General features: G+C 42.2%; 1 protein-coding gene across 1 annotated transcript; it reads left to right on the top strand.

Moving 5' to 3' along the window:
• The first annotated feature begins 2,358 nt into the window (after positions 1 to 2,358).
• On the top strand, positions 2,359 to 19,009 carry NMD3 (NMD3 ribosome export adaptor). The gene is made up of 16 exons (XM_054039626.1): positions 2,359 to 2,463; positions 2,756 to 2,816; positions 3,321 to 3,455; positions 3,911 to 4,007; positions 5,470 to 5,550; positions 6,191 to 6,319; positions 9,379 to 9,469; positions 9,705 to 9,783; positions 10,142 to 10,238; positions 11,928 to 12,045; positions 12,969 to 13,114; positions 14,038 to 14,150; positions 15,285 to 15,357; positions 16,004 to 16,110; positions 17,509 to 17,579; positions 17,947 to 19,009. Exons 2-16 carry the CDS (start codon positions 2,773 to 2,775, stop codon positions 18,078 to 18,080), a joined length of 1,515 nt encoding a protein of 504 aa, XP_053895601.1. The 5' UTR covers positions 2,359 to 2,463; positions 2,756 to 2,772; the 3' UTR covers positions 18,081 to 19,009.
• Positions 19,010 to 26,320: the final 7,311 nt, after the last annotated feature.

Genomic DNA, 26,320 nt, shown 5'->3' with positions numbered 1-26,320 from the left:
TATTGGTGGAGTCCCATAGGGAAGCAGGAAAGAGCTGCAGGAGGAGACGGCTCATCTCCATAAGATCCAGGAGCACGAGGACTTCATCAGCAGCACACACTTAGAAACATCAGGGATGGAGGATGCTAACCAACTATAAATGAACACCACAGTAGAGGAGGAAGGAAAACTAGCTACTCTGTAACGAGACTGGCTGCTGCCCACCTGGGGTTCTCAAACTTCATTACACCACAACCCCCTTCTGACCAAAAAAATTTTTTTTTTAAATTACTACACGACCCTGGGGCGGGGGGGGGGGGGGGAAACGAAGCCTGAGCCCACCCAAACCCCACCACCCTGGACAGGGAAGGCCAAAGCACAAGCCCCAGTGCAGGGAGGGAAAGGGTGCAAAGCCCAAGGGCTTCAGCACCAAGTGGGGGGCCTGTAACATGAGCCCCACTACCCAGGGTGGAAGCCCTCAAGCTTCAGCGCCAGGCACTGAGGCTCAGGCTTCGGCCCCCATGGGGCCACAACCCAGACTTCAAGAACTACTGCAGTAGACCATGCTGTACCTTCCCTTCTCCCAGGTCCCCCCGTACATTGAAGTGAAGAAGCTGCCTATGCTTTCAGCAAAGCAAAGCAAGGCTTCAAAAAATGGCTTCAGCTATCCCCACCACGAAGGTAAGCAAACCCAAACGTGTTGAGACAATTTTCTGTAATGTCATTCAATGCTTGACAAACCAACACATAGCTGCTTCATTATGATAACGTCAGTGCTTTCATCAATGACCAGTGAATAGTCTGTGTCACCTATATCCTTCAAGATGCTGGAGAATATGCAAGGTGCTATGTCATTGTTTAACAATGCTGTATACTTTGAACAATGCAACTTCATATCATTGTTAAATGCTGAGCTCACGATGTCCCCCAAATCATCCATGGCTCTTAAGGCTGATTGGATTGCTTTACAGCATGCCACTCTTCGTTCCTTCTGATGAAGTGAAGTGGGAGCAGACCTGCTGGGAAACACTAATTCCTAAATTAGTCAAGCACATTGAGGAAAACGTAGCAGCATTTTTCTTGTGCTTTTCCAATCTTCATATGCTTCACAATATCTGCATGGCAGGCACAAAGTGTATGTTTGCAGAATTTGCAGCCAGCCAGTCTAGCATCCCAGAAGACAGCTATAATCCATGGTTTCAGGTACTTTTCTTCCTGCCATTGCTTGCAGTTCCTTTTTCCATACTTGGCCTATTAGCTTGAGAAGGGTATAAATTTGGAACCAGAAGCTATTCCTTTAGCTAATGTAGGGGAACAAACAGAACATGTAAAGCTTGGACAGAAAACACACCTCTTCATTAGTCCATTCTTTGCTATGACAAATGCAAATGCCAAGAAACTCCACAGAGTGCAATCCTAGGGCGAATGTAACAAGCAGGAGAGGGAGATCAAGTTTTCACGGCATAGCAACGCTGACTCCCAAACAAAGGGGAAACTATCTGCCTACGTGCACAGGTGCTGAAACTAGGGGTACTGCCACACGCCCTGGCTTGAAGTGGTTTCCATACAGGGTTTATAGTGTGGCTCAATAGTTTGCAGCACCCCTGCTATGCAAACTGTTCCAACACCCTGCCTCTGGCCCCACTATGCAGACCAAGCCCAGCAGCCTTGATCTCATCCCCTCCCCACCGCAGGTCCCACACACACCTTTACCCCGGGGACACTCCCAACCCTGGAGGCCCACCCGGCTACTCCCCAAGAGGCAGACCAGGTCCGGGCCCATTGTCCCTACTCCCTAGCCCCGGCATGGCCCTGGTCTCACCCACCGACCCCCGAGCTAACATGCCCAGCTCTCTTGCTCCGTGCGGCGCGGCGGCCGGAAGCTCCCGCGCGAAGCCAAGCTCCCAGGCAGGGCTCTACCACACACAGCAGCGGGGCTGCACCTGCAGACGGAACTGAAACCCGTCCGACGCAGGTGGGGGGGGGCGGGTCCGTCCGCACTGACCGCGGCCCGCTCAGCACCGCCCCCACGCGCCCGGGAGAGAGGCCGATGACCGCAGATCTTGCCCTACAGCCGCACGGGCCACGCTCCGCTGTGACTAGCTGAGCTTTCTTTAAAAAGCGAGCGGAATGGCCCGGCCAATCAGGTGCCCCTGCTCCCGGGCTTAAAAAAAAAATCTTTGCAGGCCATTGGCTGTTGGCAAAAGCGGGGGCGGGGCTCGCCTGCCAGTCTCGCTGAGCCGGGGCGGGACATGTGGTCGCACCTCAGAATGCGGCCCCTCAGCGTTAACCACAGGCTCCGCGGCCGCGGATTGGCTAAGAAACCGCAAGGGAAGCTCAGCCCAGCCCAGCCTTGCTTGATGTAAACAACCATCGTCCTCGCTTCCGCCCTGTTCTCGCGGGAGTTCGGCTACGGCCGGCCGGGCCCGAGGCCCCCAGCTCTGCCGGAAGGAACCCAGAGCGTGCACGGGGTAGCGGGTGCTGGTGAGTAAAGGGTCCCGCGCGCCGCCGGGTGGGAGAGGGGCGCGGGATCGGCGGGAAGGGGTGGGCGGAGACGGAGCGGGGCCGGCCCGGCTTGACACGTGTCTCCGCGTGGGCTGCCCAGGCACAGAGCCCTGGTAGGCCCGCACACGCCGCCCCGGGCCTACCGGAGCCTCGCGCCCTCCGCCTGTGTGCGGGGAGAGACCCGTGGGCCGGGCCGGGCGGGGGAGCCCTGCGAGTAGCTCGCCGCCAGGGTGCCCCGAGCCCGCGCTGACCCTGCTCTCCGCCCTCCCAGGAGCCGTGTGCCCGGACATGGAGTACATGAAGGAGCCGGTGGCCCCCAGCCAGGGGAACATGTAAGTGACACGGGCCTGGCGCTGCCCGCGGGACGCGGTGGGGCCGCGGGGGAGTTATGGGGTCGGGTTGGGTAGGACTGGAGCGAACTGCCCGGTCTCTTGTGAGGCCCCGGCCGGGTCCCCGGAGCCCATAGCGGGGAGGGGAGGGCAGGAAACGTAAGCTCGGACCTCTCTGAAATTCCCTGCGAGGGAAGCTCTTGGCGAAGGGCCACGAGTCGGGAACCTTTCCCCAGCGCAGCCGCTACAGGCGTCGCTTTCCTCTGGTGGGCTTGAGATGGATTGGCCATTGGTCACTGACACACTGGGGGATCTGGGTCTTCATTTCAGGCCAAACCCATACAACCTTCCAGACTAAGTGCACAGTGACAGGATGTATTGATGTGTGCCCTGGCTGGCAGCAGGCCTTCCTCCCATCGCAACATTTTTCTTTGCCTTTATACCTCTCACTCCCCCCCAAGTATGGTGCTTATTTTTCATTTGTTAATTTTGCTTCATTTACTCAAGCCTGTGCTGCCGGTGTGGCACCCCAATCCCACCAAACCCTGCGAACATGTGCGTGGCATGTTTACGAACTCAGGTGGATATCACAGAAGGAATCCCCAAACAAGTCACAGTTCACTTCTGCAAACAGTGTGAGAGGTATGATATGATTACACTGTAGGTTTTAGGCTAATATGTCACTAAAATGTTTAATTCGTGATATTTTCATTAATATCATAAGCGATGGTTGGAAATGACCAAGTCTATATTCATAGAATGCAAATATCTGTTTTGACCTTATTTGGTACTTTTTTTAATTTATTATTTTTAAGGCTTTTGTTTTGCAGAAGCAATATTAATGATTCTGGGATGTGGGCCCACCTGTAGAAAAAAGTAGATGGCTTAAGTCATTTCTGAAGGAAAGAATGGGAGGGTCAGAGGTGGGGAAAAGTTCAAGTACTATACCTCTGAAGTATATGGATCTTAATGTTTTCTTATAGAAGCACCAGTTTTGGGTTTATCGTAAACATTTTGTTTTACTAAACCTAATAATGTTTGAAATAAAAAGTGATCTCTGAATAATTTAAATCACTGAAAGTTTCCCCTTATCTCAGATATCTTCAGCCTCCAGGAACTTGGGTTCAGTGTGCCTTAGAATCGAGAGAACTTCTTACTTTGTGTCTTAAAAAAATCAAAGCTTCTCTTAGTAAGGTTAGTCACTGAATTGCATTTGCACTGTATAAAATAAGATCTGATTAACTTGTATAGACTTTAGAACTTTCTGGGTAGTTAGTCACATTTACCTCTACCCTATATCAGTTGATTCATTTTAAAGATGGAGGGTGAAATCCTGACCTCATTGAAGTCAATAGTAATGGGGAGGAGGGATAGCTCAGTGGTTAGAGCATTGGCCTGCTAAACCCAGGGTTGTGTGTTCAGTCCTTGAGGGGGCCATTTAGGGATCTAGGGCAAAAAAAATAGTTGGGGATTGGCCTGCTTTGAGCAGGGGATTGGACTAGATGACTTCCTGAGGTCCCTTCCAACCCTAATATTCTTTAAAAAAAAATTTTAATTATAAAATTCCCATTGACTTCAGCAAGGCCAGGATTTCACCCAGAGTTTGGAGCTAGATCTGGCTAATACAAACAAAACACATCCCTAAAGAAAGCATTTAGTTACTGAAATTAATATCCATTGTTAAACCAAACAGATATATTATGCATTTGACAATCATGTTAGTATTACCAGATATTGCAGGGGTGGGCAAACTTTTTGGCCCAAGGGCCACATCGGGATTGCAAAACTGTATGGAGGGCTGGGTAGGGAAGGCTGTGCCTCCCCAAACAGCCTGGCCTCCGACCCCCCACCCCCACTTCCTGCCCCCCTCAAAACCTCACCCCCATCCAATGTCCTCTGCTCCCTGTCCCCTGACTGCCCCAATCCCATCCACACTCCCAACCCCTGACAGGCCCCCCGGGACTCCTACACCTATCCAACCGCCCCCTGTTCCCCATCCCCTGACCGCCCCCTTCCCTCCCCTGGGGCCTCCCTGTGGGCCAGAGCACTGGCGGTGTGGCAAGCTGAGCTGCAGGGGATGGGCCAGGGGCTAGCCTCCCAGCCAGGGGCTCAAGGGCCGGGCAGGATGGTCCCATGGGCTGTATGTAGCCCACAGGTCGTAGTTTGCCCACCTCTGAGATATTGGTTGGTCTTGTGCCACACATCGCAATTTGGACTAGGAAATAGACCGCTTAGGTTTTAACTCTATTTTATTTACTTGGTTATATTTATAGTAGTACACAGTAAAGTAACAATTTCAGTAAGCCTTTTTTACATTGATTTTTAAGTAACTGGCAGTTTGTTACTTGACAATTTGCAGTGAAAAGCACAAATGGCAGTAGTAGTATTTCTATGTCAGTGGTTTTAGCTAGAAGAAATTTTTTCAACGTAATTATGTGGAGGTGTAGCATTAATAATATTAATTGGGTTTGTTGTACTGCTAAGCATGTTTTAGACATCTTCCAGTCCTCAGTTGCTGATGGTGTACTTTGTAACTCAGTACCTGAAGCTTGTGTTCTTAATGGTTAACTTTTCATGCTTTAAACATGCATGTTAGAGAGTCTGACAGTTTATCAACTATAGGATAATGAATAAGCCTCTCTGTTTCTACTGACAGGTGCGGCTGATTGAAGCAAGCTTTGTTTGGACTGAACCACATTCCAGGAGACTTAAAATAAAGCTGACAGTACAAAAAGAGGTAATTGAGATCCATTGCACCTCTTATAGGTTTTTTTTCTAAGCACTATTTTAGGAGACAAATACAGTAGCGTACTGAAAGGCAATTCTGTGTTGGCTGGTGGAGGCCAAGCATGTTCCAAAGGTTATTTGCTTATCTTGGAGGAAGATGCTGATTTCACTGTGCCTAAAGCCTACAAATGGAGCAGTATTGACAGTGGCCTGAGTCAGGCATTTTGCTTTTTCAGCTGCAGGGAGGAAAGATAATCATATGCAGGCAGAGAAGTTAATGCAAGATTCAACCGTCTAAAGAGGCAGGTTTATAATAAAGAAATTGCCTGCTTGTGTTCAGAAGTTAACTTTGTTTTTTAAACACGTTAAAATATTATTTTATCTTCATTTTCTGAGTAATTATTTGGAAAATTGAGGTCTTTATAAAAGCATGACATTTATGTTCCATGAATAGTAGTGCCAAACTCCATGCACAGCATAACAATGACTGTCAAGTAATCTTGCTATATCAGTTACTTTGAACTATAATATACCGGTACTAATTTTTGGTTGAATATTTGCATCAGTGATGTAAACTATAAAATGGCACTATCTTCAACCAGAAGAAAGGAAATTTGTAATCATTCTTAAATTTAAATTTGATTCTGCAGGTGATGAATGGAGCAATCCTTCAACAAGTGTTTGTGGTGGAGTATGTTGTTCAGCCTCAAATGTGTGATGACTGTCATAGAGCTGAAGCTAAGGATTTCTGGAAAGCAGTGGTTCAAGTCAGACAAAAGGTAAAAACAATACTAATGTTCTTCAGTATCCATTTAGTCCAGTAACCTGTCAAGTGACCAATACTGAATGCCTTCTCTTGAACGTAAGCTTCTCACAATGCATCTGGTCAATACAGGAATATTACAGTCTGCAAAAATAAGGTGGAAATCTTTCCCTCGCCCCAGCCAGTCTGTTCTCTGAGGCATGAACAGTAATGGCCCTTTCACACTGTATCCCAATTAAAGTAACTGCAGATGTTTCACTAGCCTTCTTTGTGCTATTCTGTATCCCCTCTTGGTCTTTTTTTCTAAACTAATCAATCTATGGCCTGGGCTATACTGGGCGGGGGTTTGAACTAAGATAACACAACTTCAGCTATGCTATTCGCATAGCTGAAGTCGAAGTATCTTAGTTCGACTTGCCTGGCCATCCTCCGGCGGCAAGTCGACCGCCGTGGCTCCCCCGTTGACTCCGCTTACTCCTTCTGCCGAGATGGAGTACAGGCGTCGATTTGGGGATCGATTTATCGCGTCTATAGTAAAGACATACCCTATGTTAGCAACTCTTACTCTCCTCTTATCCAAAAGATTTAAGCCTGTGCTTCCCAGCGAACCAAGCTAGTAGCTGGGAGAGTGGTCTCATATAGACAGGTAAACATCCTTCCCAATCTGCCTCTTTGGCTTGCATCTTCATGTGCCATGCAATATTCAATATTGACATGCTTGGATGGAGGACCAGGGACTATGGAAGAAGCATGTAGAGATGATATTAGCTATTTACCCTCACCCACCCATAAGGAAAGAAGGAAGAAAACCCTGCTTCTCTTTGTTTCCAGCTCACCTGGCTTTGGGGGAAGGGATGAGAATATCTGTTTCCTGGCCTAAAAGGGTGAGCATCAGAACTTAAAGTGAACATGAACCATCAATCTCATGCATATTGCTCTTACAAAAATGTTTAAGAAACATTTTTAAAGTTGCAAAGTCAATCAGGCATTTAGGAAATACCAGAATTAAGGTTGCCAGCCTTGTACATATGCTCCAAAGTGTGGGGCCACCAGAGCTTTTCAAAGAAAAGGTCACCAGAATTACTTTAACATTGCAAAACTAGTTTTTCCCCTGCCTTGTTTTTGAAAATGACTGAACCCTTTTGGCTGAAATTAAAAAATAAAAATATATCGGCCAGAGGCAGATTCTTGGCATGGAAGTTTCAGCCCAAACCGTAAACGTTGGCGAAATTATAAGCAGCTAAAAACAGGGTCTTATAATGGGAAGTGCTGGGCAATCTTAATAAGTGATGCTACCAGCCCCACCTATAAGATAGTGGTATTGAAATATTTTCCTTATTCTCCAGCCTCCTCCTAAAATTAGCTGACCTCTTGTTTCCTTTTTGACCCTAACCATACAGTGAGCTAACACCTACATCTTTTTTCCGTAAGTCTAAAACTAATTCAGATATAGTGAGTGTCTGAGCATCTAAGTTGCACCTTCTGATATGTTTTATTTTGCACCTGTCTGGCAGGCATTTCATATGTCATTGTTAAGGCAGGTTATTTGTCATGAATTCTTCCATTTTTGCTTTTTTAAAACTTCACTACAACTGGAGAGCCACTAGTTTTTATTTAAAAAATATGGTTTCTAGCCATTTTGGTTGCAAAGGTAATCTTCTAAACATGAAAATATAACATGATGCTGTCTTGCTCGTCCTACCAATATGTAGAGCTTCTCTAGAGGCTGCACCTTTGCCTTATGTAAAAATTCTAAAACCTTGTAATGTAAGAATGTAAAATGTGCTTTATTAAAATAAGACCTGATATCATTTAAGAATGTTTTTAGATTTTTCCTGTTTGAAAATAATGTTTAGGACACTTAATATACTTGAAAAATTTCTCAGACTTTTTAACTGAATTTGTGACTATTTCACTTTTTGCTAGGAAAAAGCAGCAGGAACTGTTTTGTTTTACCCCAATATTTTGCTTTGACCAACAGCCAGCTTCAGTCATTCTGTTGCTCAGACACTAATGGGTATGTCTACACTGCAGCTGGAACTGGGCCTTCCAACCAGGTATACAGAGATGCTAAATCCACTCAAGCTAGCCGTATAGATGTTTCATCATCAGTACAGTCCAGACACCCAAGTACGGACCTGGGGGGTCGAGTGGGCTTGTACTCAGCCAGCTAGCCAGTGCCACAAATGTTCACATGTCTACCCAGGCTGGCAGGCACGCTCCCAACTGCAAGTATTGTAGACGTACCCTTAGTTTTGTACAGTCCTTTTGTGATTCCTTACAGGGCTGCCTAAGACTTGACTAGTCTAAATAATCTTGTTCTCAGCAGACTACTTGCTGGCAGTTTGCATCCTTCTGAAACTGTTCTGCTTCTAAAGTGGTGGAAAACACACTTCCTAGACAATCTCTAGGCTATGCAGTGTTTGATAAGGTGATCAGATAGATAAACTAAACATTTGAATAGCTTGGTTTTTATAAATGTCCATATTTGCATTTCTTTAACCAGTATTCAAGTTCACCACTTGAGAAAAGGAAGTGAATGGGTGCATACTACAACTAGTGCCATGAGCTACATGGCACTAAAATTGATTTTTTTTTTAATCATTTTGGTTTTTTAATATCAGTTAAATTAATCCCATTAGAATCAGAAAGATGGGTTATTTATAATTGTTTAGGATCTAATTTATTGAAAAATCAGTATTACAGAAGCAATATATAAACGTAAATAAGAAATAGAGGTTTAAAAGCAACACAGGAAGGCATAAATAGAGCAGTTGCTTGCACACTTATGTACATGTATGGTAAATTTTCGGTAGTTCTCTTGTAATAAAGATTTAGTTCAGTGTCTAAACTTACTCAGTTTCCCCATTTGTAATTTTGGGATAATGATACTGACCTCCTTTGTAAAGTGCTTTGAGATCTACAGATAAAAAGCACTATATAAGAACTACATATTATTATTTCTGCTTCAGTTGATCATTCCATGTTAATGGTTACCCTGTTGATGCATTTACAGAATACTTGAAGGTTGTTAAATTTTCATAATGTAACCTTGATTTGACTTTTTAACTTTAGACTCTGCACAAAAAGACTTTCTACTATTTGGAACAATTGATTTTAAAACACAGGCTTCATCAAAATACTCTTCGGATCAAAGAGATTCATGGTAAGAGAAGTGGCTTGTCAATAATAATCTTTACGTAAAATGACTGAAGTAATTGAATTTGGAAATCTGTGTTGGGCCCGAAAAATAAGTACTAGTATTCAATTTTTGTGCACATTGGTTACTTACAGGAATGATTTAAATGCCTAATTTTGAATATATAGCCCATTATTTTACAGTGAAAAATACTATATTGTACTTTAAATAGGTATCTTCATGTAGCTGTGTTTTCTTTAAGATGGCCTGGATTTCTATTATGGTTCAAAGCAACATGCCCAGAAGATGGTAGACTTTCTTCAGTGTACAGTTCCTTCCAGGTATTTTGCCATAGTTTATCACATTCTAACTCAGATTTTCAAGAGCTGTTGGAAAATTACTTTGAACCTTTATCTTAAAAATCATGTGTAAAGTGCAGAACCAGCAGTTCTCTGTTATAATTACAAAAGACTCATCCCATCTAAGTCTCCAAATTTTTCCATCAGCTAAGACATCATGCAACTAACTCTTTTGTCCATTGTCCTGTTTTCCGTGTTATTCCTAATTTTCTTGTGATATGAAGCCATATCTTTGCAAGTCTTTTTCTACTACGATATTTTGTGCTGATAGAATGAATTATCTTCTGTATATTTCTTATGCCTTGTTTTGCTACTTTAAAGTTTTACTTATGTCTTTTAGATCAAAATCATCCCAGCGTTTGATTTCTCATGATATTCATAGCAATGCCTACAATTACAAAAGCACTTTCTCTGTGGAGATTGTTCCAATATGCAAGGTAGCTTTCCTCTTTTTTTTTTTTTTTTTTAAAGGATAAAATATATTACCAACTTACAATGGCTGTAATTTACATTTTTGATCATGATGAGGCAGGATTTTTTTTTTTTAACAGGATCTTTTAAGGTAAATGCATTCTTAGTGAAAAAAGGTCTCATCAAGCATTCCATTAGCTTGGAAAGTATTTTAAAAAGTGTGCTCAAAATCATTTTGGAAGGGGATAGAGTGCTTGTTTCTCCATATTTCTGGCTGAAACCAGCACTTACAAACCCAATGTGCAACATATTTGTATAATTACATCAAAAGCAAAACCAATGCACCTCAAAATTTACATGCTGAATTTCATCCCATGGTAGAATTTGACTGAAAAGTTTTGTGCACAATCGCGTTAAGTGTTTGAGAGAGATAATGGCTTGAGAATTTCCATGTTCACTTTCAGATATCCTCCAAACTGGGTTTTTGGCTCATATCGCTGAAAAGCAGATTTACCTATGACCTTCAAAGTGCACCTCTGTTCTGTATTGCTTAACACGTAATAATGCTTTTTTTGGTAGCTTTCGAGAGGATTCTTGTATAGTAGGGCTTATGTAATAACACCTTTTAAATATTAAATACATATCCCAATGCACTTGAAGCGTACCCTTGTGTTTCCATGCATTATGTATTCATTTGCACTTCTTTGATTTACATGTTGAAAGTTTACTTGACCCAAATGAAGATGATCATTAGCAGTAGTAGTGGTTGTCAGGGTGTTATGTGGATTTGTCTTAGTCCAGTAGCACGAGAAGTAAAATATAGGGAAAACAAACTTCTGTGCAAGTTTAAAAAAAAGTATAACTGCACCCAAGTGTGAAAAGCTCTTCTGGGCAGGGATAGTCTTGGTATGTGTTTATACTGAGCCTAGCACAGTGGGGCTTTAATGAGATTTTGATTAGCCCCTTTGGGTACTATTACAATATTTATATTAAAAATGGGGGTGGTTATCTGTAGATAATTGAGGTCTGTATTTTAGATAATTTGCCTGAAAATATATCCAAAATAGCCTAGTCATTTGGGTAGTTAAGAAAAATATTGCTGGTCACAAATTGAGCCCCACTGAATATGTACTATAGTTAGTGTAAAACATCTTTTCCATCTTTGAGCATTTTTGCTAATTTAGGAGACAGAGACCTGCACTATTGACTTCTTACTTTATACCCTGAGAAAACTTAACTATTGTTAATCCCTGAAAAAGTAAAGAATGATCCCTGGAGAAACCTTAAAAACAGAATATAGTAAAACCTTATCTTTCTTCAAGTTTACAGAAATATCCAAAACTTTCTGATAAGTAGGAGAACCATGCAAAGGGCACTATGCAGATGGACAATGTCTTCCTCCTTTGTTCCATTGAAGGTTGGGAAAAATGACTTTGTGCTGTAACTAAAAAGCTATTTTCTTACCAAGTGTCAAAGTTTTACCATGGGAATGTGTTAGAAACTCACTTCTCAACCACACAGTATTGTGGAAGTAGATTTCCCCTCACCACCCCGCCCCCAGTTGTTTGTTCATAGCATCTATGTTGAATGGTAATAGTGGTTGTTCTCAAGCTCAATTTAAGGACTTGTTTAAAAATTTTAGTACGTTGCTAAAAATCTAAATATAACTAAAAACAAGAAAACAAATGTGTGCAATTTTGTCTCTTGCTGCACAGGACAATGTTGTATGTCTGTCTCCAAAACTGGCACAGAGCCTTGGGAATATGAGCCAGATTTGTGTGTGCATCAGAGTAACAAGTACCATCCACCTCATTGATCCCAACACTCTGCAAAGTAAGTCGAGGGAGGGGAGTTACTATTATTTTCTCCCTTGAAAGTTAATCCTAGTGTCTAGTAGTAATTCTTCTGTTGGCATTGTTCTTACTGAATGTTTTCCTGATGCACATCTTGTGTTTCAGACCTTAATTTTGAAAGATTAAATCAGTCTTCTCATTGCCAAACAAATTAATGGCAAACTAAGAAATTAATCTCTTAGCCCCTGAATTCTCTACTGTCGTATACAAAGTGTACCACAAATTAAAGAATTACAGACTGAGTCCTTGCAGAGGCTGTCTGGATGATTCGTTCCTTTTGTCACCTTGCTGTGCCACGTAAGCAGTGTTTAGAAAGTGTTTACTATTATAGCTCTACTGGCCAACTCGGATAGTTGAGTTCTATATTGCCGGTGTAGTTTATACCAGGAGAAAACTGTCTACATGAGGGGTTTTGCCAGCATAGGTGTGTCAGTTAGAAGTGACTTTTTAAGTGTAAACTAGGCCTTAGTCTATCATAGACAAATTCCTTTAGAATTAAGATGGAGATACGGAATGCTAACTAACTTGTGACTCAGGTCAGGTCTGCACGAGGAGCACTTCGCGGGAATAGCAATACCAGTATATTTACTAGCAAAGCACTCCTAGTGGGGGTGTAGCTTATTCCCGTCTTCCCTTCCCCTCCTAACAAAATAAGCTATACTGGCAAAAGTACAGTTTTGTTGGTCTAACTGCATCTACACTAGGGACTCTTGTCAGATCACACCCTGATTTTGACAATGCTACATCAGCAGTAGTTTATAGTGTACATCTGGCCTCAATGCGTCTACTCTGTTGTAATCATTCGGCAGTTGCCTTGATTTTTGGCTTAGTAATGCATATTTTGTATGTGTGGGCAAAGGAAAATTGCTTTCAGACTTAAAAGGTCTGTATTTGCTCTTTCAGTTGCTGACATTGATGGAAACACTTACTGGCGTCACCCTTTCAATAGCTTGTTCCATCCAAAGCAGTTGGAGGAGTTCATTGTAATAGATATCACCAGGGTCCAAGAGAGAAAACAAGGTGCAGGTGCAGGGATGAGATCAAACAAAGTAAGAGTTTATTTGCCTTATTTACCACTTCTGGAAACCTGGTTCCTTGTCTGGAATTCTGTTTTGGCTCACTCGATATTACAAAACAAACTGCACATTTTTCCAAATGTATCCAAAAATGTTCTGACTATTGTTAGCTGGTGAAGCCCTCCCCTAAGAAAGGTGCAATACATCACTCTCATTCATTGGGAATTGCATACACATCACATGAATTCCCTTTTCAAAAATTATTTTGCTTCAAAATGAAGTTAAAATTTGATTTTGTTACTCTTAGGTTAATATTTTAGGTCACAATTTAGTAATGAAGCATTTTATGCAGTCCAACACTTAGAGGATTGTGGATACCAGCTAAGATTATTTATAACTGAATGAACCATATTTGACAAATATATTGACAAATATTCTACCTGATTGCCTAGGTCAAATTAGTACTAGGGACTGGTGTTCAGAAGTCCATTCACCTCTCTTACTAGTTTTTTTATTACAGATCTTGTAGCAGTTGTTCTTTCTTAATAACACAAGTCTGTGGCTTGGCACTTTGTCCTACTTAGAGACTTCTATGTAACAATGCCTAACCTTTGGTTTGCTGCTCTTAAATTGTTATATTTCCTTACCAAACAATATTGCTTGTTCCAAAAACTCTGTGGTACATAATGAAGTAAAAACAATCCTTGTGATCATATTTATGGGAGGAAATCTAAATGGGATGTGTGAAATTTTCCCATTGTTTCCATTTGTTTGTCTTCAGTAAAAAGGCAATCATTAACGATAAGGAAATGGAAGTTGGATACAGAAGAAGACAGTATTGTTACTGATGCAATATCAAATGTTACATAATACAGCAATAGACATGTTTTAATTGTGCAGCAGCAAATGAAACTATCTGCATCTCATTACAAAAATGTTTATTTCCATTTCTCAAGCACACTCTTGCTGAAGCCTGGGTACAGAAAACCTCAGAGATGAATACAGATAATCAGTATTTCTGCCGCACTCACTTGGGGCACCTTCTAAATCCTGGAGACCTAGTCTTGGGGTTTGTATTGATATATGCTATTTTCAATCAATATTTGATTGACTGAGACAGATCCTGCAGGTTAATAAAATCTCAACTTCCTGTAACACTGACCCCAAAGTTACAAGGCATGTGGGACAGGAAAGATCTTATTATTCTGTCATTGTGGAAAAGGGTTTTGGGTTGGTAGAAGAGAGGTGGCTTCTGTTTTTAAAGTGTCCGTTTAAACCAGTGGTTCTCAAACTGTGGATCAGGACCCGAGTGTAGGTTGCAACCCCATTTTAATGGGCTCGCCAGGGTTGGCATTAGACTTGCTGAGGCCCAGGGCCAAAGCCCGAGCCCTTCGACTTCAGCCCTAGGTGGTGGGGTTCAGGTTACAGGCCCCCTGCCAAGGGCGGAAGCCTTGGGCTTCGGCTTCCCCCCAGCCCACTCGGAGTGGCAGGGCTTGGGCTTCGGTTCCCCCTCCTGGGGTCGTGTAGTAATTTTTGTTGTCACATGGGGATCGTGGGGCAATGAAGTTTGAGAACCCCTGGTCTAAACCAAAACTTGTAAAAATGGCACCTTTTGACTCAGTACTGCTGCCTGTGCATGTTCAGACCAGGAAGAGGTCATTGGTGACCTTAATGAGAGAAGTCTCAATGACATGGAGGGACAAAAGCCGGATTGGAATGGGGTCAGTCAGCTAGCAGTCAATCAAAGCAATGAGTATATAGAATGCACATATGACAAACACACTGCTTAGACATGGCGAGGCTTGGGCGGGTTTCTAAGATGCCAAGGTAGTGACATGTTCAAAGACCAAGCATGTTGGAGTGTGTCAGAAGTCAAGATGGGATGGAGACAACAGAACAGGTTGAAGGGTATAGCATGTCATGTACTTGATCACTGAGTGAGTGTGTGTGTGTGTGTGTGTGTGTGTATCTATATCTATCTATCTGATGTACCTTAAAATGTAAAGAGTTTAACTTGTTTATCAAGGATGCTTAGTAGCATGGATTTTCTTCCCTTTTGTGTATCATTACTTCTTTCTGGAAGTTTGGTCTCTTTTGTATGAACTATAAAATTGTAATTATATTATGTTTCTTCTTGGAAGAATAAAACATGAAAGGTTAAATGTTCAAGCTATTAAGTGTGTTGTAAATATCTTCCTTTTAGATTTGACTTGGCCAATTGTAACCTCAATGACGAATTTGCAAATAAGATGAACCCACACAATGTTCCTGATGTGGTAAGGTTCTGGACTCTCCTTTCTTGTAGAGAAGTTTGTTTCTTGTGCATTATTGAAAATGAGAACATTATGGTCTATAAAATATATGTTGTAGTCCTAGCCTAAAAATCAGGGGAAACTAGGTACTAGCACCAGCATCCTGGTCAAATTCCAGTTTTGGAAATTATATTCTGGCTGTTTAAATTTTCCCTGACGTTTGGATTGGCTTTCTTTCTGAAAGACGTGCCCTAGCTCAAACAGGAATTAATTCGAGGAAGTCCTGTGGCCTGTGTTATGCAGAAGGTTAAATTAGATGATCACAATTATCCCTTCTCTAAACTATTGTGTCCTATCTGTGCTGCGCAAACACTGTACTGTTCCTCCCATACACATATATAGCTTGGAAGGGACTTTGGGAGCCCTTTGTAGGACAAGCACTATATAAATAGTGTGAGAACTTCACTATTCAGAACTTCACTATTCAGGCTCAATGAGGTGTCTGACTCAATCCTTTATTCACAGCTGAGGTACAGCTGTCCCTTGCTGCCCTCTTGTGACCAATTATAGTATTGCAGAATCCACAATGCAGTACAATTCCTTGGTTCATAGATCCAAAGAATGTTCGTGTTTTTCTGAAAGTTGGTCTAAAATGATATCTTCTGTGTAGGTATTAATAAAGAAGAGTTATGACCGCACTAAACGCCAGCGTCGTAGGAACTGGAAACTGAAAGAGCTGGAAAGGGACAGAGAAGGCATGGATACAGATGACGAAAGGTTTGGTTTCTGCTCAGTAGCTTTTCCCCTTGAACCATCTGTGCAGGGTCCAGTAATGGGTAGCGATTCTCAATCTCTCCTGAGTACATACTAGGTTTAGTACCATTATCTGGTCTAAAGGGCATCCAGAATAAGTGGAGACACCACTCCTCCTCTTCTTCCACACAGGCAGGTACAACTGGCACTCCATAAGGGGGAGTGCATGCTTACCATATCAGAGGATGGCTTAGCAGGTCTGGTGTCCCTGCATTCTAGGGAGAGGTATACCTCTTCACTGCTCCCTACTGCAGGGAGTGCCTTAAAGACACAATTTAGCCCTGAGTGCTCAGAGTGAAATCTCATCCCGCTTTTGACTGCTTTGTGAAATTGTAGGGGAGATTGATATTTGAGACAATATAGTAAAACTTTCTTGAATTTTGCCCACAATCTTACAGCCCTTACTAAAGGTTACACAGAATTACACAGTATAAGCATTGACTACAAAGACTTAAAAAAAAAAAAAACTGAAATAGTTAGTGAGTGGAGTCAGACCCCATGTCTGTGGGACAACCGATTATACATTAAGCTGTCTGAAGAGACATCTGTAAGGGAGAGGAAGCGTTTGTCATTGATATGTTCAGTAACAAATTATATACGACAGCTGACTAACTAATGCCTAACTGACTGGTAAATGGAAGCAAAAGATCAGAGTTAAATTAGAATGTAAAAGCTACGGCATATTAGTGGCATACTATAAATATAAACTACACAAAGACTGAATTACAAAGAAGGGGATGTTATAAGAGCGTGTGTCTGAGGGACCAAATCCTGTAATCATTTCCTGATGTGCAATGCTTCCCTATACTTCATGGGCCTTAAGGGGAGCAAAGAAGTGAGAGGTAGAGCACTTATTATTTAAGTGCTGACAGCACACCCAAGACATAAGTGCCTTAAAACCCTGCAAGTAGAAAGGCTGTGGTCAGTGAGTCCATGCCTACCCTTCTCCCCTAACCCTAAAGTTTTGTGCCTGTTGTTTTTGAACACATTTGGGCAACTTGGGATTTGGGGGATGGAGCTAGGGCTCTGCTATTTGTTCACTGGTCCCCACAGGACCCATAGAAATATAAGCAGCTCTTCCTTGAGTTTTTTTTAATCTGTACTTGAAGCACATAGCTGTAACTGCTACAAAATGTAAGTATTCTCAGTGTATAATAAAACAAGAGCACTTAACTCATGAAGTTTTCTGAGTAAGTCTCTCCCTGCCCATCCCCATTGGGGTTTTTACGTGCAGTAGAGTGTCACCTTGAGGATTGGCCCTAACCAGTTTGGATTCCACTGGGCTGCTAGCCTGCCAGACTCCAGAGTTTGCATAATTCTAAAGGAAGAGTTAATGATTCAATTGAGTTTGTTGCTTTTTAGGCAGTACCAGGACTTCCTTGAAGATCTTGAAGAAGATGAGACAATTAGAAAGAATGTCAATATTTATAAAGGTAAATTTTCCTGAACCGTGTAACTGTGCATAACACTTGTGACTTCAGATTTTATTTAGCTTCTGGTCATTCAGAAGGAGTTGAATGCTCAGGGTAAAGTGACATACACTTAGGAGAATGCATATTACTTGAGGTCATAATGTCAATAGATACTTTACAGCCTTTTTGATTACTGTGTGTTCATGTTTTGTATTTGCAGCAAAGGTAGGATTGGAATGGAAGTCTAATTTGAAAAAAATACTGTTGGTCTATAATTCAGCACCCTATATGAAAGGGGCAGGGTGTAATGCAGATGTACTAGCTTTAAGCTATGAAATTTCTTGGAGCTATTATTTCCTTATTTGTTTTTTCTTGTTTGGTTTTTTAGATTCAAAAATTCCAGTGGAAAGTGACACAGATGATGAAGGTGCTCCACGAATCAGTCTGGCTGAGATGCTCGAGGAGCTCCATATCTCCCAGGATGCCACTGGTGGGGAGGGTTCTGATATGATGACCCAATAAGGATATGCATTAGTAAATGCAATCAGTGTACTCTCTTGAGAAGAAAAACTATCCCACACAGAAATAAATGTAATGAACTGTTAAACTAATCATAGACATTCATGTAGTCTTGTGAATATGAAAGGCTATGCACGTAAACCCTTCTTACCCATAAATAAGATTGTGTGCTACACAAACTGCTGATGTGGTTCAGATTTAGTAAAATCAAATTCCTGCTGAAGGTGTCACAACATAAGGCCTGCAAATTTTTCAGACCTTCTCCTGCAGCCTTCTCCCTATAATTTCTGCAATGTGAGTGCAAGCAGAAACTGCAGGTGTATTCCACAGGATTGTCATGTGGTTCAGATGCAAGATGAGTCAAAAGCAGTGGGATCTGTTCCTGATTCTGCCAGACTTTCTGTAGCTTCCTCTCCTATAAAAGAGACCTTTATCTTCTTCACAGGAGAGGAGTTAGGCTAGATTTGCTTGGAAAGTGCTTTAAGGTCTTTGAATGGAAGATGCTGAATAAATTCATATTACAATATTTCTGGTAAATACAAGTACATGGTTTGTTCCTCTAGTAAAGAAGCTATACATACAAATGTGTGCATAAAAATCCTTATGTAAAATAATATGTAAGTCAGGTGCCTGTACAGCCCTCTCAATCACAAAGCGTGGCCACCCTTGCTCATTGTGGGATATACTGCACTATCCTAAATTAACCCATGATACTGGCATGTAACATGAATAAATATCTCCCATTGTGAATCTTACATTTGAAACTGTTAGAACGCTGAACATTTCTTTTTAGCCAATAACTCAATATATTAACAAAATGTCTCTGTCAACTGTTACTGGCTTAATTGTTATAAGTTTTAACACCAAAGAGGGCATGGTCAAAATGTGCAATCGTTTTGGAATAACAGAATATTAAATATTGACATCCTTCAGTTTTTTGTTTTGTTTTACTGCAGAGGGGTTGGTAGAATAGAAGCTTTACTGAACGGCATGAGAGCTTTCAGGTTTGACAGATGTATAATTTCCTTGCATAGAAAGGATAAACCTATACAGTGCAGCAAAACCAGTCTTGCCACTATATTTTTAACTCTTCTAAAATGACGCATGGTAACTAGAAGGTGAAGTAAGGAATAAACTTTCTCTCCTTGCTTCACTGTAAAATTTAAATAAGAGGTAGAAAATTAGAGGAAAATTTAATGTATAGTGTCAATTCAATAGTGGATATAGTCTCTAACGGTATCATACATAGCATAGGAACTGGACTATGGGTGTGGACTGTTCCTTCCTACATGTATTTTTGTGATAATGTACAAGATTGAAACACAGAAGACAGGTAGGACTGAGGTCCAACCAAAGCGTGCCTCTCTTAAGCTTAGGTAATAGTTTGTCGTGAAGACCCTTAAGTTTGATAGCTTCTTTGGGATTGAAGGAAAGATTAAAAAGTCCCTGACACGAGGCTAGACACTGCATGTGAACAAGAATTCCTATACTTATCCTATAATCCAGTTTACACTTCAAGCCCCTGTCCTATGGGACAGCTCACTTACAATACCGTTTCCCTCCTCCTCCTGCATGGGATCAAGTAAACCTGTTACTTGGGTGCACAAAGCATCCATCATTTCTGCTGTGCCTGGGGATGCAGGCCCAGTTATGACACTTTCTGGCTGTGCATGCCAGTTTAGAAATCCAGGAGTTCCTTGAATCTACTCTTGATTGACAGTTTCTCCTTCGTCCTCCCAGACGTGAAGAAAGCCACAGGTCACAAAAACCCAGGTAGCATTGATAACCCTGGTATCCAAACGGTTCTGAAGGCCCAGCCAACGGATTTCAATCTGCCAAATGCACATTCAACCAACATCTTACAGATAGTTGAACTTCCTTTTCCCAAGCCTGTTGCAGTCAGGTTCAGAAGCCCATGGCTTGGGCTGTAATTTGTCATAGCTTTTTTTTTTAAACAAAAAAATCATGGAGCAGTCACTAAATTTAGTAAGAGTTACAGTTACTGTGACCTCTCTGTGATTTTTTTATTTAAAAAAAATGCCCTCCTTGCCCAGGGCAGGGGCACCAACCACCCACAGACCACCCTCTGCTCCAGCCTAACCACACAAGGGGAGGAGGCTGGATAGCAAGCCTGACTCACACTCACCCACCACTTCTAGTCAATTCACGCAGGATGGACAGACAAATTCTCCCCAAATCCACTATGAACCATGCCCTAGAGTGGCTGTATCTAACACGGGTGCTAGGAACCCAGGCAGATACGCCTCCAGATACAGCATGACTCAGGTCAGTGTAGTGCACTATGGACCCAATCAGTACAGTTGGAAGCACAAGTTTACAATGCAGTGTGGATGCTCAAGCATAGGCTTGGAAACACCAAATCTACAAACCTGAGTCCCACAGGCTACTTGCTGCGCAGTGTAGATGTACCCTGAGGGCTCAAATCAATTCTCATTGAGGTCAGTGAGAGTCATGTTTTGATTTGAGTTTGATTAGGCTCAATTATCTTCTGAATTATACTTCATAATTTTGTAACTTGCTTTTAAAAAGACCATATGGTGCAGTATTCTCATTTGTACAGAAAAATGCAGATTTGGTAGGCATTTTTATTTAGCTGCACTTTAGGCCCCTTCTTGGTATTGTGTGTAAAAGCTGTTCTTAGAGATGGTTATGTATCATTGTATATTTCTGTCACAGTGAGCTCTTCTCCCAGGAACTTATTCAAGTTTTCACCACATCCAAGAGCAGTAAAAAAACTACTCTGAAACTGTTGAGAGCTGGTTTAAGTTTACCCTTTATGCCGGATCGGTAGTTCAGCTCCAGTATAGAAAATAAAAGCAAGGATTTTAAAAACATCTTTATGAGAATTCAGCTGTGTCACCAAAGTGAATCTTCACTGTAATAAACATGGATTTTATAATATATATTGTATTGTAGCTACACCTGCCAGTAGGAGTAGGAATGGGGGAAGCGTGAATAAACTTGGCCATAAACATTCCTTGGAGCTGCAATTTAGTATGGAAATTTTCTATGGAAAACTTTAATTTAGAACATTAAATCAAATCATCTCGATCTGGATAGGGAAGATTATCCAGGCCTGCAATATGTTGTACTCGCAGGTTAAAGCGACTTTACATACCCAAAAATCGAACCTTCCCTAAAAGTAAACTTTTAAACACACAATTCTGGCTGTTGAGAAATGTAGGAGAGTTGTGCTAAAAAGTTATCCCAGCTTTTCAGCTAGGCCACACACCAGCTCCTGGGCCAACCCCCTTTCTTCTGCTGAGATTTCTTTTCTTCCTCACTATCACTGTCTGCTCCCATATGTTGAATCGTCCTGTAAATGTACCAGAAATGCCCATTCAACAAACCCACCCCCAAAAAGCACAAAATTAAATAACCCAAGGGTTGTGTGACTAGTGCTCTCCCAACAGCAGCTTTTTGTTTCCCCTCCTTTCTGTAGCTTACTACCATTTCTCCTTATCAGCCTAAATTAGATTGTAACCAGCTCTGACCAAGGGTCTTATCCAGAAAGTGCCATTCACTCCAAACATGCTAGATAAATAAAAAACAAAATTCCTGCTGGCTGTGCATTTGTCTGCCAGCTGGTAACCTTCACAAGAACAGCTGGCAGTGTACTGTGCCTATTCGAAATCAATCAAAGCTAGTCTAATTTTAGACCCTCCAGCCTTGACGATTTGCCTTTAGCATTCAAAAGAAGTCAAGAGCCAAAAAGAGGTTCAGTAGATGCTTCACTGGCTGTTGCTTTACATGTACCCTTCTTGATTACACTAATAGTGGCTGGTAATCTGATAACAGGTACTTAATTTGCACCAGATAAGGGACTGTCATTTACTGCCTACACTGCAACCTGCAAGACCTTTTTAATATGTTAATTGATTCCAGAGCTACTTTTTAAAAATACATATTTGTAGATGCAGAGATACAGCTTACCAAGCAAGGCCCTCCGCTCCTTACATTACACAGAAGTCAATTTAAAGTTAATAATCACAAAGATTTGCCCGAGTACTGACTTGGATGAATCCTAAATTGGCGTTAAAGGAAAATGTATCATAAGCTCTTTGAGGCATGAATAGTGTCTTCATATGCATTTATACAGTGCCTAGAACAGTGGGACCGACATGTACTACCACAGTATAAACACAAAATAATGACATGTCCAATGTATTAGCGTGAATAAAGTAGGTCTGTCCAAAATGGCTACATGATGGCCAACTTTTGAAATATACTTTTAACTCATTTGTATTATCATAGCATCTAGGAGCCCTATTCATTGACCAGGACTCTGCCGCTCTGGTAGGTTATGTACAAACACAGAACAAAAAGATAGTCCTTGCATTAAAGAGCTTCCAAACTAAGTATGACACTAGAGACAACCAATGGCTAAGACAGATGGATGGGGGAGTACAAGGAAACAATGAGATAGTATTAAGCGAAGGTCTCAGCGCATCAATAACCAACCCATTGTCCAGTTTTTTTGTAGGTATCACAGTAAAGGAGAGTAATGGAAGCAGGCAGTGGAAGCAGGCAACATTGGCAGATCGGAGGCAGGAATCGATATCTCAGTGAATGAGAGGCGATAGGTAGGGCACTGATGGGTTATAAAGGGCCTTGAAAGTGAAATCCTTGTAGTGAGAATAGAAACAAAAACTACCTTCCTTTTGAAAGTATTTTAAAAAGAATTCAATGTAACCAGCTGAAGAGATTCCATGTCAGCACAGAAGAGCCTTTGTCTTTGAAACAGCCACAGGTTTGTTCATTCAAAAATAAAACTCTTACAATGGGAAACTGACTATAGCTTCCTATCAAATTCCAGCCTTGCCTTCTCCTAATTTCTCCTCAGGAGCCATGGCTTAAATAATTACTTTCTCCCACCAAAGAGATTTTTCATAGCAATCACATTTTGCTGTACTTTGCCAATGAATTACTAGAATTGCCCACAAGTAGAAAAAGAAGCCTAAATCTAACTCCCTCATTATCCCTACATTTGTATTTTGTTCATAGTGACTCATTTCTCTGCAGGGTTAAGTTTTGTTAGTAAAGGACAGACATCCTGAGACTTCTGGGATTACCCTGATGTATGGGGGAGGTTTAGAACAGTGGTTCTCAACCTTTCCAGACTACTGTAGCCCTTTCAGGAGTCTGATTTGTCTTGCCTTCCCCAGGTCTCACGTCACTTAAACTACTCACTTATAAAATCAGATACAAAAATACAAAATTGTCACAGCACACTATTACTGAAAAATTGCTTACTTTCTCAGTTTTCCCATATAATTATAAATCAATTGGAATATAAATATTGTACTTAAATTTCAGTGTATAGTATATAGGACAGTATAAACAAGTTGTCTGTATGAAATTTTAGTTGGTACTGACTTTGCTAATGCTTTTTATGTAGCCTGTTGTAAAAATAGGCAAATATCTATATGAGTTGATGTACCCTCTGGAAGACCTCCCCGTACGCCCAGGTGTACACTTACTTCTGGTTGAGCACCACTGGTCTAGAACATTTTCCTGAAGTTTAAAATGGCCATAGGAACAGAGATTCATTTTCAGTTGTCTAGGGAAAAGCTTAACATTCTGCATTGAATTGTTTTCATGAGGTTCTGTATCTGACTTCTACATTTTTTACAGAGTTTATTTTAAAAAGAGTGTGAAGTAGTAAAGGTAACAATGTTTTTGACACTATTTTAAAAAATAAACTCTTATGCCTCTCTTTACCACAGTGGATAAATTGGTTCTTTGTTTAATGTTACTAAAAAATTGCCTATGTAGAACAGAGATGTTAGAATCATATGTTCAGTGCATAACCACTGCCAGAGTGATACAGTTAGAGGGTGAGTGTGGAAACTCAGAGAAGAATTTTGAACTAGCTGGACATGATAGCTCCAAATGAAAGCTCAATGAATATTTTAGAATATTGCCCCTCAGCCTCCAGGGAAGTGCAATGGAGATACTGGGTCTGTCCCTTCACCCACTTCCATAAGTGGCAAAGCTCCTATTGATATCACTGGGCAAAGGATCAGGCCCTGGGTGGACTAGGATCCAGGGCTCTATCTAGCAAGATTATCAGAGAGAAAGTCCATTTTGAGAATGCTTGTTGCCCAAGGAATGTTCAGACTCTGCCTTTCTGCAGGGGTAATCAAGAGGTAAGATTTCTGGTTGCCTTAAACCAGGGGTGGGAAAACTTTTTGGCCCCAGGGCCACATCAGGAAATAGAAAGTGTATGGTGGGCCATGAATGCTCACAAAATTGGGGCTTGGGTGCAGGCTCTGGGGTGCAGCTGGGGATGAGAGGTTTGGGGTGCAGGAGGGTGCTTCTGGCTGGGATCGAGGGGTTTGGAGGGCATGAGGGGGATCAGGGCTGGTGCAGGGAGTTGGGGCGTGGGGAGAGGCTCAAGGGGTGCAGGCTCTGAGCAGCACTTACCTCAAGCAGCTCCCGGAAACAGTGGCATGTCCCTTCTCTGGCTCCTATGCGGATGCACGGCCAGGCAGCTCTGCATGCGGCCCCATCTGCAGGCACTGCCCCTACAACTCCAATTGGAGTGCGTAGGAGCCGGAGCATGGCCATGCCGCGGCTTCCAGGAGCCACATGGTGTGGCCCTGACCCAGTGCCCCGGCTGGAGTGCCGGAGCGGGGCCAAACCGCGTGGTCCAGCCCCCGACCCAGTGCCCCAGCCAAGGGAGTGGGTCTGAGCCAGGTGGTGAGCCCCCCCCCCAGCCAAAGCAGGGCCAAGCCACATGGTGTGGCTTGCAGGCCAGCTTAAAACGGCTAGCGGGCTGGATGCGGCCTGCGGGCCATAGTTTGCCCAAAAGATGAGTGAGATCATATCTTTTATTGAACCAACGTCTGTTGGCGAGAGGGACAAGTTATCGAGCTTATATAAGCTCTTTTTTTTGTAACTAAAAAAGCCTGTGCTAGAGAGTGGAGTATTGCGGTTACAGCACGTAAATAAACACACTGGACTCTTCAGCGAATAGTTGTGTATATTTGCTTGAAAGGCTGAGTGCTTTACTTGAAAGGCACAATCGATCAGTCAGAATACATTAGCCAGGGCAGTTGGTTGGCAGCAGCTTTGTTTGATTGACAATTTTAACCAAGAGAAGTGGAGAGGGGAAATTCATAGGAGAGGCATCCCTGTGATTAAGTTAATAGGCCACCTGATGTCAGTATTCCCTAATGTACATGGCATTGGTAGGAATCTGATCTACAAGAGCATAAGGGCCATTTTCCCTGCCACAACTGCTCTGCCCTTAAACCACAAGAGTATGTACTAACTACTCAGAGAAATGAGTCTAGTTCAGTTTGCACTGATCCTTTTCTGGAGACCAGACCAGCTGTGTTCCGTTTAGGTTTGCAGGTGATGACTTCAATTGTAAAGGGACTTTAAGACAAAGTTCCAACCATTAATAAGATCCTGTGATAATTAAACATCATGCAGCATTGCTGGAGAGTGAAACAAACAGGGCCTCTGGGCCAGACAGCAGAACACCCCAGAGAACATATTTCAAAACCCTGCCCTGTTATTTAGGCTGGGATTTCCAGCGGATTTAAATCTAAATATTTATTATAATAATTAATTTCCACATTTATCTAGCACCTTGTACATGAGGCACTTGAATCACTTTACAGAGACAGACTGAATAAGCATCACAACACTCCTGTGAGGAATGTATTCTTACCCTCATTTAACAGATGGGGAAACGGAGGCCCCGATTGGTTAAAGCCAACATTTTCAAAATTGGGCGCCTAAGGTTTGTCCAGTGGCACATCAGTGGCAGGGCCAGGAGTAGAACTCTTTACTTCCAGCCGTTGCTCAATCCGTTAGACCATACTTCTTGTTTACAAATGTAAGACTAGATCCACAAAGGGACGTGGGTGTTCCAGTATCTAACTTTTAGGCACCTTGCAACCCAGTGGAATTCACAGCCCTGAGTTAAGCACCCAGGAACTGCTAATGAGAGGGGTCATTCAACCTGCCCCTCAAAGGGACTTAGGCACTTAAGTTCAGGCCAGAGGGAGGTTTGGGATCCAGAACCTCTCTCTTTGCACGGCAAAGGCCACTCATGTCATACAAATGTCATACTCAGGGTAAGTCACTTCAAAACATGTTGTTAATGAAGAATTAAGGTTGCCTAAGACTGCCTTGTTCCTTTTCAGAGCATGGAGATCGAAGGGCATTTATGAGAGTGATACAATGGGCTGCCTGGGCACATCTCATTT

The sequence above is a fragment of the Malaclemys terrapin genome, chromosome 9 (genome assembly GCF_027887155.1).
Source record: "Malaclemys terrapin pileata isolate rMalTer1 chromosome 9, rMalTer1.hap1, whole genome shotgun sequence".
NCBI classification, from domain to species: domain Eukaryota; kingdom Metazoa; phylum Chordata; order Testudines; family Emydidae; genus Malaclemys; species Malaclemys terrapin.
Note: the sequence above shows the minus strand (reverse complement) of the source record. Positions and strands in the feature narration are given on the sequence as shown.